This window comes from Octopus bimaculoides, chromosome 4, assembly GCF_046866305.1.
Source record: "Octopus bimaculoides isolate indiv1 chromosome 4, ASM4686630v1, whole genome shotgun sequence".
Classification (NCBI taxonomy): domain Eukaryota; kingdom Metazoa; phylum Mollusca; class Cephalopoda; order Octopoda; family Octopodidae; genus Octopus; species Octopus bimaculoides.
Genome location: NC_142931.1, coordinates 19,618,591 through 19,633,590, shown reverse-complemented (window position 1 = coordinate 19,633,590; position 15,000 = coordinate 19,618,591). Strand labels below are relative to the sequence as shown.

General features: G+C 35.6%; 1 protein-coding gene across 9 annotated transcripts in view; it reads left to right on the top strand.

Annotated features, from left to right (window-relative positions):
- The window catches only part of LOC106881484 (muscle-specific protein 300 kDa), an 815,448-nt gene that overhangs the window by 671,210 nt on the left and 129,238 nt on the right, over nt 1-15,000 (top strand). For all 9 annotated transcript variants that reach the window (XM_089350452.1, XM_014931925.3, XM_089350453.1 and 6 more), the window contains 6 exons: nt 2,965-3,138; nt 5,157-5,492; nt 7,290-7,505; nt 9,757-10,044; nt 12,033-12,236; nt 14,483-14,590. In XM_089350452.1, coding sequence (XP_089206578.1) covers nt 2,965-3,138; nt 5,157-5,492; nt 7,290-7,505; nt 9,757-10,044; nt 12,033-12,236; nt 14,483-14,590 — 1,326 coding nt within the window. The remainder of the gene's footprint in view (nt 1-2,964; nt 3,139-5,156; nt 5,493-7,289; nt 7,506-9,756; nt 10,045-12,032; nt 12,237-14,482; nt 14,591-15,000) is intronic.

The window sequence follows — 15,000 nt, the reverse complement described above, 5'->3', positions numbered from 1 at the left end:
GTGATAAACACACACACACACATTTATATGTATGAGGGGCTTCCCTACAGTTTCCCTATAATAAATTAATTCACAAGGCATTGGTCAGCCAGGGACCATTGTAGAAGACACTTGCTCAAAGTACCTTGCTGTGGTACTGAACTTGCAATCACATGGTTGCTAAGTGAGCTTCTAAACCACAAAGCTTGGGGTTGGTCTGAGGCCCTGGTAAATAAAAATTGCCCAAGATGCCTCACAGTGGATTGAAACCAGAACCATGGGATTGTAAAACTAACTTTTTAGCCATTCAGCCTTGCTTTGTCCATATTCTCACACACACATGGATCCACACATATACATGCACATATACGTATATATACACACACACACATGCATCCACACATATACATGCACATATAGGTGTAGGAGTGGCTGTGTGGTAAGTAGCTTGCTTACCAACCACATGGTTCCGGGTTCAGTCCCACTGCGTGGCACCTTGGGCAAGTATCTTCAACTATAGCCTCAGGCTGACCAAAGCCATGTGAGTGGATTTGGTAGATGGAAACTGAAAGAAGCCTGTCGTATATATGTATATACATATATATGTATGATGTGTGTGTGTCTGTGTTTGTCCCCCCAACATCGCTTGACAACCGATGCTGTTGTGTTTACGTCCCCGTAACTTAGCAGTTCGGCAAAAGAGACTGATAGAATAAGTACTAGGTTTACAAAGAATAAGTCCTGGGGTCGATTTGCTCGACTAAAAGGCAGTGCTACAGCATGGCCACAGTCAAATGACTGAAACAAGTAAAAGAGTATATACGTAAACACGCACACACTCTCTCTCACACTCATACTCTCACATGCACACTCACACACACATATACATACACACCCACCCACTCACATACTAACACATACACGCACAAACACATATTATTATAACCATGTAAGACGAGCCTTATCAGCATAGGTAAAAAAAAATAACTATGTGCACTGTAGATCAAACAGCCAGAGGACTATATGTCTCATTTTAGTAAAGAACAACTGATGTAAAATCCATTTATTTATTTAATGTCAATACAAATTCTTTTTTCTCCAGACATGGACCTCTCTCAAAACATTGGAATTTTCATGATTTATGAAATTATTTGTTTGACAAATTTTATTCCTGTCAAAATCATTTATTTTTCTCAATATCTGAACGTTTGGCCTCTTCTCTTCTCTTGTGTTTTATTTACTCTGTATTGTTATTGATATTTTTGTTGTTGTTGCTGTTGTTGTTGTTGTTGTTGGTTCAAATTCTGCTGAGGTCGACTTTGGCTTTCATCCTTTCGGGGTCGATAAAATAAGTACCAGTGAAACGCTGGGGTCAATGTAATTGACTCATCCCCTCCCCCCCTAAATTGCTGCCCTTGTGGCAAAATTTGAAACTGTTATTATTATTATTATTATTATTATTATTAGTATTATTATTATTATTATTATTATTATTGCCTTTGCACAGCTTCTAATGCTGGACATGTGCTACGGTGTCAGCTGTTCGCTACCAATGAACTAAGATAACACCCCTTATTTTTCGAGCACCTTCCGGAGTATTCGAGCAGTTCTAAGCGGTGCTGTTTTCTATCATCATCATCATCATCATCATCATTATTATTATTATTATTATTATTATTATTATTATCATTATCATTGTGCTGTGCGTGAGAAGACCCGGCAAGCCAAGTAAGATCGTTGCCAGTGCCCCTGGACTGGTTCTTGTGTGGGTGGCACATGAGATGCACCATTTTGAGCGTGGCCGTTGCCAGTACCGCCTGACTGGCTACCGTAGGATTTTCGAGCGAGATCGTTGCCAGTGCCCCTGGACTGGCTTGTGCGGGTGGCACATAAAAGACACCATTTCGAGCGTGGCCGTTTTCATGCGGGTGACACGTAAAAGCACCCACTACACTCTCTGAGTGGTTGGCGTTAGGAAGGGCATCCAGCTGAAGAAACTCTGCCAAATTGGATTGGAGCCTGGTGCTGCCATCCGGTTTCACCAGTCCTCAGTCAAATCGTCCAACCCATGCTAGCATGGAAAGCGGACGTTAAACGATGATGATGATGATGATGATGATTGTTATTGTTATAATAATAATAATAATAATAATAATAATAATAATAATAATAATAAAGGCAATGAGCTGGCTGAACCATTAGCATGCCAGAAAAAAAATGCTAAGTGGCATTTTGTCTCTCTTTACATTCTGAGTTCAAATTCCACCAAGGTTGACTTTACCTTTTCCCCTTGAGTACTGCAGTTGATGTAATCATCTATCCCCATTTCCCAATATTTCAGGTCTTGTGCATATGATAGAAATGGCTGTGCTTTAATTTATACAAGCTGCACCTATGTCTGAACCAGAGCAGAGACATCAATTGACAATAAGATTTTGCATCTAAAGATGCTAATATGTGAGTGCCAGGCAATTGAAAAATTGATATGTTTTGATAAAAAATTCTTTATAAAATTTATAATAGCATTGAATGAATAAGACTGTAATTTACATGGTGAAGAATTTACATACACTATGTGTGGCATCCGTATGTGTGATCTTTTGCAATTCATTTATTTTGGTACTGCCAGGGATTTGGTCTACATATCTGTTTGCTCCTTTTGGTATCATTTCAATAATAATTCTTTCTACTGGAAGCACAAGGCCTCAAATTTGGGGGAAGGGATTAAGTCGATTACATTGACCCCAGTACGTAACTGGTACTTATTTAATTGACCCCAAAAGGACGAAAGACAAAGTTGACCTCAGCAGAATTTGAACTCAGAACGTAGCGGCAGATGAAATACCGCTAAGCATTTCGCCCGGCTTGCTAACGACTCTGCCAGCTTGCTGCCTTTATTATTTCAACAATAATGAAAACATTGTTGTTTTATTGTTGTTGTTTTGCATTTTCAATGGCTAATTAATTATTGGTAATTGCATTTAGGAAATATCTGCCAGTAAAAAGATACACATTCAAGAACTCGAAGCCTATCTGAAGAGATTCCGCGATATGGAACGCTGGCTTTCTGAAACAAAGAAGAACTTTGGAAATTCAGTTTCTCAAAATGAACAGGATTCTTCCATGGAATCTCTTACTGCAAAACTGGAAGAAAATAAAGTCAGTGATATTTCTATTTTTGCTCCTTCTGTACACACACATACACATATTCACACACAAGCACACTCATGTTTGCATACATACATACATGTGGGTTAAATCTAATTTACCTGAATTGTAACATTACTGTCCCTGTTTTAGCTTGCTTATTACCTCTAATGTCACTTATAATGCCTACATTATACATATATATTATGCGTATGGACGAGCACAGCTGTGTAAAGACGTACCAGTCTCTAGTTGTGGAGGAAACCTGTATAAGAGGTAGACCCATATAAGACTCGTCAAGCCTAGTTGTGGCTAATGCCAGTGGCACATAGAAATCACCCATTACACTCTTGGAGTGATTGGCCTTAAGAAGGGCATCCAGCTATAGAGACCAAGCCAAATCAGACTGGAACCTGGTGCAGCTCTCCAGCTTACCAGTTCCAGTCAAACCATCTAACCCATGACATCATAAATGATTTTGATAATGATGGTGGTGGTGGTGGTGGTGGCAGCAGCGGTATACATGCACAACTGGCTCCGCCCAGTTTCCTTCCTGCTTAAGGGACTCAGCACCACCACCAATCACCTCCCTAATGCAGTTCTTTATATACAGAGATAGATAAATGGATATATATATATACACACACACACACACACACACACACACACACACACACATATATATATATATATATATATATATATATATATATATATATATATATATATATATATATATATTTCGTATGTGTATTTCATGTGCAAGATTCTTGATGTGGATACGTGTGTTGAAAGAAATACAATTAAACCTTGGGAGAGGCATTATGCCGGTAATAAACACACGCACTGGTTTAATTGTATATATATATACATATATATATATATATATATATATATATATATATATATATATATATATATATATATATATATGTATGTATGTATATCAATAATATCGAAGGGTAATAGAAATATTAGAAATTTCTACCACCAGTGGCCTAGCGTGTAAAAGTTTAGTCCATAGACAATATATTTTTCTTCATATAAATACTGTGTACATTTAAACACATAAAAGGTATCCATCATAGGATTCCCTCACGCTAGAAAGAACAGCTAAGTTCCAAACCACTATTAAGGATAAAATTTCGAAAAGAATAAAAAATAAAAACATTTACCATCTATATGTATGTATATACATATGCACATGTGTGTATCTATTATAGGAATAAATATTTTAAAATATTAATGTATAAGCACATTTGTTTATATTCACCACTCATTCGAGCATACACATGCATTTGTAAAAACTCATACATGCATAATCATGCATTAAACATCATATATTTACTCTCTCTCTCTTTCTCTTTCTCTCTCTCATACACAATTATGCACACTGCATTAATTCTATTGATATATATATATATATATATATATATATATATATATATAGGTACATATATATATGTATATATATATATATATATATATATATATATATATATATATATATATATATATATATATACATATATATACACATATATATATACATATACATATACATATATACACACACTCACATATGTATGTATGTGTATACAACTATATACACACATACATGTATGTATATATAAATGTGTATGTATATATATGTATGTGTATAAATATATATATATATATATATATATATATATATATATATATATATATATATGTATGTATTTAATATGGTGCATACAGGTGCAGAACAAATTATCAATCATCACATTATTTATTGGAATGTGCCATTTGCTTATACACGTACATATACATTCAAGTACACAAACACACACATACAGACCTGCACATAAACACAGACACACACGCACACTCCCTCACTCACTCACAATTATCAGTTAGATGTTACTTGACTTTATATCATTTGATAAAACACTAAAATAAATCATTATTATTATTAAATATGTCAGAAATAATGAGGATATTAAAAAAAAAATCTTTTGTTTTCGATTTCCTTTTTTTTATTTGTTTAGAAGCTGCAAGGTAAAATCCAGCAAAAACTGCAAGAATTATCTGACATGGCTTTACAATGTGATCGAGTGTGTGAATTTGAAAATCATAAATCAGCCGAGGAGATGCGTTCTGATTTGGTGAAACTTCAGAACATGTTAGCCATTTTGAAGTTAAATGTGTTGGAACAACAAAATCACTTGAAGCAGGCTTTGAAAGAAGCTGAACGGAAGCAGAATATTCCATCTGATTTAGAATCTGAAGAATTGGTTTTAGAAAACTGGTTTGTTCCTTCTGACAGTATTGCTCTGCAATCAGAAGATAAAGTGATGGTTCTAGAACAACAACATCAACAAGAGGTGAGAATATATTAGGATATGTTGTTGTGTCTTTTTAATCTTGCTGCCATTTTAGCTTGCAAAAATCATCCAACTTTAAATTAATAGTTTCATGGTTGTGTAGTTAAGAAATTTGCTTCCCAGCCCCATGACTTTGAGTTCAATTCTATTGCATGGCACCTAGAGCAAATGGTTTTTTACTATAGCCTCGGGTCAGCCAAAGCCTTGTGAGTAGATTAGGTTGACAGAAACTGAAAGAAGGCGACAAGCTGGCAGAAACGTTAGCACGCCGGGCGAAATGCTTAGTGGTATTTCATCTGCCGTTATGTTCTGAGTTCAAATTCCGCTGAGGTCGACTTTGCCTTTCATCCTTTCGGGGTTGACAAATTAAGTACTAGTTACGCACTGGGGCCGATGTAATCGACTTAATCCCTTTGTCTGTCCTTGTTTGTCCCCTCTGTGTGTAGCCCCTTGTGGGCAATAAAGAAATAAGAAACTGAAAGAAGTCTATTGTATATGTGTGTGTATGTGGAAGGGTGTATGTGTGTATGTGGAAGGGTGTATGTGTGCCTGAATGTTTGTGTCCACTCATGTTGACTTTACATGGGTGTTGTAAATGAGCATCACTATCATTCAAGTAATGTCCCACATTTCTAATCTTTCCATGGGAAATATCGCCTTGCTTAGAAACAGGCAAGGGTTGGCAACATGGAGGTAGGGCATCCATCAATAGGAAATCTACCTCAACAAATGACTCTACTAGCATGAGAAAGTGTGATGCTGGTACAATAATGAAGTTGATGATGATAATGATTATTAGATTGCAGTCAAGGACATACTTCACTGAAATCAGAGGGATGATAGCAAAGCCAAGGAGTGTCCTAGTGGTTAGCATGCACAGCTCATAATCATAATATTCTTGGTTCAATTCCTGGACTGAGCAGTAAATTGTGACCTTCAGCAAGGCACTTTATTTCATGTTATTCCAATCTACTCAGCCAGTGCAGCCCCCCCCTCACTCTCTCGTTCTCTTTCTCCAACTATCACATTCTCACATTGTGGATGCTCCAGTGGGTCAGGAAGACCAACAAACATCTGTGCCTGCTCATGACTACATAGGCACCAAAAACAATAAGTGAAAGCATTGTGTATGTTACCAAGTTATACTTGTTTGCCAGTGATGGCTGGCTGCACTTTATATATGACAGTTTATTTAAGAATGTGAATCCTTGAATTTGCCAGAACTGCAGTGGTTTTTAGCCTGTATGTTGTTCATGATCAGATTGGATCACACTGTTTGCACAACTTGTATAAGATTAATCATTACTGATGCTTTGTGATGGTTTAAAGATATATACTTGATTAATAATTTTATCATCAAGTAATTTATAATAATTGTCTTCAATAATATTTATAAGTTCAGTTTTATTAAATGATATATCTAATAATGTTATTAAATATGTATGTAATTATCTATGTATATTTGAATATATATATTAAACGATGATGATGATGATGATGATGATGATATTATTATTATTATTATTATTATATTATGTGGTGGTAGTGTATGTATATAATGTATAGAAACACACATACATATATGTATGTATGTATATATATATATATGTGTGTATATATATATATATATATATGTATATACACACACACACACCATTTATTTAAATTCTTCTTTATTTCATTTTTAGATATTCATAATTTTATTAATATTTCTCTCTCTGTCTCTCTATCATTTATGTCACAGCTAATTAGATTTTTATTAAATTCATGTCATATTTCGCTTCCAAATACTTCCAGAAGCTCCACCATGACTTCAGCGAACATCGCAAACTGGTTCAGTATATTTCCAGCCAGACAATTCATCATCCTTCAGTAACTGTGTCAGCTAAACTAGAAGGAAGATCTCCTGACGACAGTGCTAGTAATGAAAGTGATTGGCGCCGTCTGCATGCTTGTACTTTTGTGGCAAAGCAGCAACTTATGGATCGCGTGCAAATGAAACCATTGGGGCTGGTAAGTAGTTTAGCTGCAAGTTGATTGATTGCTTTCAGATCACGAAATTTTCTGTTTCTAATCAAACGAACCAATCACTGAAAACTCGTGTAACAAATATTTATGAACTAGTTATTGTATTTTTCTTGTTATTGTTGTTGTTTCAACTTATAATGAAAGGCATTCTTACCATGGCCCTCACACCTTGTTTTTAAGTGTAATATAGCTCAGATTTCATTATACAATACATCTTATTCTTGTTTTTCAAGCTTATGTGGTAAATTGTGAGAGAGGTTTAGCTACTATCTCTAGTAGATTGAGTAACTACATAGTGGCATCCTCTATTGGCTCATCTTTAGTTTATCTTTTACCTTTCACTTGTTTTAGTCATTGGACTACGGCCATGCTGGGGCACTGCCTTGAAAGATTTAATCAAATAAATCAACCCAGTACTTTTTTTTAAGCATGGTAGTGATCAATTAATTATGATTTTATTCAACATATTCCCCTTTCAAACTCACATACTTATTACAGTGGTCCTTCAGTTTTTCTAGGCTTTGTAAAAGAACTTGGAAGGTTGGGCCACCAACCAGGCCTTTCGCAATGCATTCTCGTGTATATGTATATAAACAAAGGTGGCATGTAAAAAGCATTGATGTGGGTGGTGGCACCACATAAAAAGCACTGGTAATGGTGCCACATAAAAAAGCACCCAGTACACTCTGTAAAGTGGTTGGCATTAAGAAGGGCACCCAGTCATAGAAACCAAACCAATGCAGATTATGGGACCTGGTGTGACCTCTGACCTTGCCAGTTCCTGTCAAGCCATCCAACCCATAACAACATGGAAACCAGACATTAAATGTTGATGATGATGATGATTGAGGATGTGTGTGTATGTTTGTATGTATACAACAGGCTTCATTCAGTTTCTGTCTACCAAATCAACTCACAAGGTTTTGGTCAGCCCAGGGCTATAGTAGAAGACACTTACTCAAGATGCTGAACCCAAGACCACATGGTTCTTTACCACATAGCCACGCCTGTATCTGGTTTACAGAAAATATACCAAGTCAGTCATATAAATGAGAACATTATTCATTATTACAGTCACGTCATCAAAGAATTTGTTTGGGGATTTACTTGTTGCCTCATTGCTCATACTAAGAACAATTAATTCCCAACAGGCCTCTATTTGTCTGATGTTAGGAAGTGCTAGAAGATAAAAAATGGTTTTACATTTTATGTATGAGGCTGAAGAAGACATTTCAAATAACAAGTACAAACTATTTTCAACCAATCATAAAGTATGGATGTTGAAAAGAGAAACTGCTCTGTAATGTAATCATATAATAATAATACAACATAACTTCAAGGGACGGGAAAAAATCATTTTAAGTGTATGTATGAGTGTGTGTATACACACACACACACACATATACATACATATATACATGCATACATACATAATGTCTGCCCCATGTTAGCATTAAAACAATGATGATGCTAATAGTGATGGTGGTGGCAGTGGTGATGATGTAATAGCTTTCATATTTAACACGTCCTCATTTATTTTGTGAACGATTTTTAAGTTATCTACAGACAGTGTTACTTAGCTTTGGTAGATTTGTATCATTGTAAAACTTGAATATTCTTGGGAGTATAGCCATGCTGGATCATTGATTTAAAGAGCTTAGCCAATCAAATCAATGCCAATTATTATTATTTTAGGTCTGGTATTTATCCTATTGGCCTCTTTGTTTTTCTTTGAACTGGACAGTAACGAACCAACACCAGTTGTCAGTTGGTCAGCGACAAAGATGCACACACACACACACACACACACACACACACACAAACATGTATGTATATGTGTGTGTGCTATATGATGGAACATGTTTGCGAAAAGCAACCCCAGCAGAAACCAAGACTACAATTTAAGGCTTGCGTAAAGTCCTCGTTGAAAGCATGGGAAATGTGGGAGGTCATTTTAGAAAGCAATGCTTGTTGTTGCCACCAATGATGGCCATCTGCAAGTGCGAGCCCTGTGAGTTATAGTGGCTGTGCCAGCACATTCCCCTCGCCATCCTCTGGAGCAGCACCTTTTCCATTTTGTCTGTTGGGTCCATGAGGCAGTCTGACAAGCCTTTTTAGGTATTTCTTTGTTGTGTGGAATTTGTAAATTATTACTACGTTATATAAATGAATCATAAATCCATTTATTATCATCCTAATCTTGTCCTTTTGGTTTTATTTTCTATTCCACAAACAGCATTTCTCCTCAGCACAGTATATGTACAATGTTGGAAATGCTGTGGGTAAGAAACCAACTTTTCAGTCACATCATATCAAACAAAGCCTGTCTGATTTGAATGGATGCTGGAAGAAGATTAAACAACTTCCAGCAGAAGACCAGATGTCAGTGACAACCAACCAAAAGCTGCAGAAGAAAGAACAGCAAGCTTTGTGGACTATATCACATTGGTTGGATACAATGGAGCAGTATCTCTTTACTGTGCCCCCTAAAAATGGAATACCAGAGAAACTGAAAGAAAATGAGGTATGTTATCTTTCATTCCAGGAAATTTAATTGTTGATTGTAGATTCCATTTTTCTAAAATAGATTAATGTAACCTGAGCGGTCTTTTTCTTGCAAGCCACTTGATGACCCCACTGGTGCTGGTGTCACATAAAAAGCACCCATACTAGATCCATGTAAAGAGCACCCATGGTGGTGCTATGTAAAAAGCACCCAGTACACTCTGTAAAGTGTTTAAATTTAAGACGGGCATCTAGCCACAGCAACCTTTCCAAAACAGACAACTGCTTGATGCAGCTTACCAGCTCCTGTCAAACCACCCAACCCATGCCAGCATGGAAAATGGACGTCAAATGATGATGATGAGGATGATCCAGTTGCAAAAACACTCGCCCTTCTTCAAATGCTCATAATCCTCATCATTTAATGCCTGTTTTCCATGCTGGCATGAGTTGGACTGTTCAACAGGAGCTCGCATGCCAGAAGACTGTATCAAATTTGAATGTCTGCTTTGACATGGTTTCTATGGCTGGATGCCCCTTTCTAATGCCAACCACTTTACAGAGTGTACTGAGTGTTTTTTTATGTAACACAGGCAATAATGAGGTCACCAAGTAACTAGCAAGACAAGACTCCTCAACTAAGTGGGGTGTAGTATTTAGGGAGGTGGTTTTATGCCAGGTGATGAAAGGTTAGAATGTATGATAGCAGGACATAAATAGGCATAATGCTGTGGAGAAGATATATGGGTATCGCAGTTGGGAAAGAGAAAAAATGGTGGTAAAGATGTACCAAGGTGTGGATATGTAAATTTGTAGATCAGTTGAATTTATGCCAAGCTATAAGATTAACATTTGTGTTTATGTATGTATTTATGTGTACTTCTGTGTATTTTATCAGCTCATAAGAACACTTTACCAATTTACCATTGTGTCAGCCCCATTAATAGTTACATAATTCTTGAAATTTGAAGGTCTTGAAAGTTTATAAGATATTATGTTTATAGATTGCCATCATAAAAGACCAATATTAATTTGTTTATATTAGTTTAAAAGTTTTGATATTTCTGAAAGTTTTTCAGCATTTAACATGACATTTATTTGTTATATTCTGAGAGAATAATCCTTTTAGAAATGATAGAAAGATTTTATTCTTCCTTCTGTTGCAATTTCCACAATTTATTTCTGTTAACCCTTTCAAAATACAGCTGACAGTACTCAACATTCCATTCATAATAAAGACTATTAAAAATCGTTTTAAAATTTGAAATATTGTAAAAAAAATTTTTCATTTTCTCACCACGTTTTTTTCTTTTGTCATTGACAACTGAATATGCATTTCCGAATAGCTGTGTGCAGTAGTTATTGTGTGTTATTCAGTTGAACAAGTTGTCATTTGTCAAAATTCTGACTAAAGGAACAGCCATCTTTATTGTGTCCTTGGAAATTTTAACTCTGAAAGGCTTATAACAATTTGCTGTGCATCTATACCATTACTAGCCATAATTCATCACACCAATGTACACAGGTGTACATGTTAGAAGAACACAAATCCCTCAAAATGCTACTGGGGTGATTGTAGATAAATAACTATTAGTAATATTATTATTCAATACCTACTAAAATAGGCCATTTCATGCATAATTAATTATTCAGATGTAGGTGCTACTAATAACTGTAGGCTTGAATCCTTTTTGTTTATCAATAGAAATATTTTCTATTGAAAAATGTGACTTTTGCTCCAATTAATTTTAAATATAATGGATAATTTAGTAAAATAACTTTGTTGTTATTAAGCCAGTGTTTGGAACATTAATTAACACGTAATTTTGATGGAAGGTTTTAATTTCAATCAGTTTAAACTAGGAACTTTGTATAATAGCATCAACAGTGATCTCTGGTGGGTTGGTATAAAAATGATTGAAGTTTAACCGTAGGGTATTTCATTGAAATGCTAAGGATTGATCCGTTTTTTGTTTTTTTTTTCCATTTTGTTTTTCTACTTTTTAGACCATGCTGAAAAGTATCACAAGCTTAAAAGACAAACTCAACACATCAGTGATGCCTGTTTCTCAGCATCTGACAAAATCCCTTCCAGCAAGTGAACAAATGCTGCCTGATGAAACCATAATGTTTATCACCGATCGTATGCTTTTGCTAACTTCACAGATACAGATTCACGCTGATCACATGAAAACATGGAAGAAATATGAGGTAATTACATTTTATTTAAATTTGTTTTGCAAAGATTTCAATCTAAAATCATGTTCAGAAACATTTTATCACACTCAGAATTGTCAAAGAAAGGAATAAAAAAAACTGTTGTCAGTTATTAGCTGTCAGGACATTGCATCCTTCAAAAAAATTCCATGCTTCTCGATATTCACTAACACTACTCCTGACGTGTCTACGCATCCTTTCCTCTTTATGACTCTCTTAATGTCCACTTTTCTATCTGTTTGTGTTTTATTCTGTCTATTGTGTATGTACTTTTAACCTTTATAGCTGTCTTTCTTTACTTGACTTACACATCTGCTTTCTATTCCCTCTTTAACCTTTACTAATGGGTCACATTGCCCCTGAGCATTATTATACAATAAGCTCATTATTATTATTATTATTATTATTATTATTATTATTATTATTATTATTATTATTATTATTACTATTATTATTATTATTATAAAAGTGGTGAGCTGGCAGCATTGTTACCGTGCTGGGCAAAATGCTTAGTGACATTTCATCTGACTTCATGTTCAGGGTTCAAATTCTGCCAAGGTCAACTTTGTCTTCCATCATTTCAGGGCCAATAAATTAAGTACCAGTTAAGTACTAGGGTCGATATGATCGACTTACCCCCCACCCCACCACCCCACACACAAATTTCAGGCCTTGTGCCTATAGTAGAAAGGATTATTATTATTATTATTATCATCATCATCATCATCATCATCATCATCATCATCATCATCATCATCACGGAGGCAAACTGGCTGAGTTCCTTTCAAGCGTTGGGCCTCACGGAGGCAATAACCAAGACCTTTGGCATTATGTCATGCTTGAGAAGAAGACCCATCAAGCCAAGTAAAATTGCAGTCATGGCAGATACTGGTGTTATGCAAATGGCACCCGTACCGGTGGCACGTAAAAGCACCCATTACCCTCTCAGAGTGTCATGGTGTTTAACTAACAGTTGAGTTCTTGACAACTTTAGTTCCTCTTAGAACTAAGTGGTACTAAAGTTGTCAAGAACTCAACTGCCAGTTAAACACATCTGAAATCTGATGAGTACATTATGTATGAAAGCACTAATTTCGTTAAAATACCATAATAAAAAACATTAAAACCAGACTATATTTTAACTTTATTCAACTGATATACTATTCTATACACATTCACACAAATTCAAAACAACATATATATATATATATATATCTACACACACACATATATGTTGATGATATATGTTTGTGTTTGTTCTCCCATCCCACCCTGCTTGACCAGTGTTAATTTGTTTATGTCCCTGTAATTTAGAAGTTTGACAAAAGGAATCCAATAGAATTAGATAAGTAGCAGTCTGATTTGTTTGACTAAACTCTTCAAGGTAGTGCCCCAGCATGGCCACCCTCCGTGACTGAAACAAACAATAAAAATTAAATCATATGGGAAGATTATGCAGCCAGATTCAGAATTGTTATGTGGAGAAGCAATAATTCTGAGACAGGGATGGAACTCATAGAGGGGAATTTAGCTTAAAGTTTCTTGTGTGAAACATGGTTGAAGGCTTTTACCAAAGTTCTTGAATTCCTAATTTTCCTGAATATATACTGGTGGAATCTAATTTATCTTAATTCCAGAAAATTTTTTAAAAATAAATATTTGTTTTGTCAGACTTTACCTATCTGTCATAATAGTAGCTAACTTACTATTCATCTATCTATCTATCTATCTATCTATCTATCTATCTATCTACCTATCTACGTGTCTATTTATCTTTTTCTGCCTGTCAGTCTGTCTATTCATTCATCTGTCCATTTGTTCCTTCTATCCAGCCAGCCAGCCAAATGTTACTCCTTGAGCCAACAAGAGTGATTCAGCTTGCTAGAAATGGCAGCCTGATCTCCTTTAAATTACACCCTACCATTTCAAAAAAGCTGAACATATTGTATAATATGATCCAAAATACTCTGTATCTCATAATTAAATGCGATGGTCATGGCTGGAATCATAGGTTCAGAGCTGGTCCAAGTTATACAGGAACAACATTTATTTATTGCTTTCCTTTCTGTCTAATGTCTGTCTCTCTCTCTTTCTATCTCTCACTCTCTCTCTCTCTCTCTCTCTCTCTCTCTCTCTCTCTCTTCATACATTTTCTGATTTTTGTTTCACATACTTCAAAAGCCTACTTAATGGTAATGTGAACTTTTAGCTTCTGTAATCAGTCCTTCTTTCTGTTGCAGGAAATTATGAGCAAACTTCGGACAGAGTTGGTCACCATTCAAAGTAATGATAATGTTCCAGCTTCAGACAAAGGAAGTTCCTATGATACGATGATTGAACAAATGAAAGCAAGTACAAATTTATTCTAGTTTTATGAACTTTGTTTAAATCGTTGCATGTAGCCGTAAGCATGGCTATAGAAGACATCAAGAACAGCATCAAACAGTGGGAAACTCTGCTCCAGTGTGGTCTTAACTGACCCATATAAGCATGGAAAGTGGACATTAAAATAATAATATATAGTGAGAGAGATCCTTCCTGAGTCATTTAGAGTAATAAAGTTGGGTTCTGGTTTCCATGGCAAATATATTTCCCTCTTGGATGGGACACCGGCCCGTCGCAGGGTTATTCATATTTGCCAGCTGAGTGGACTGGAGCAGCGTGAAATGAAGTGTTTTGCTCCAAGAATACATTGCGTCATCCAGTCATCCAGGAATTGAAACGCAATCTTACAATCATAAGTCCAACACCCTAACCA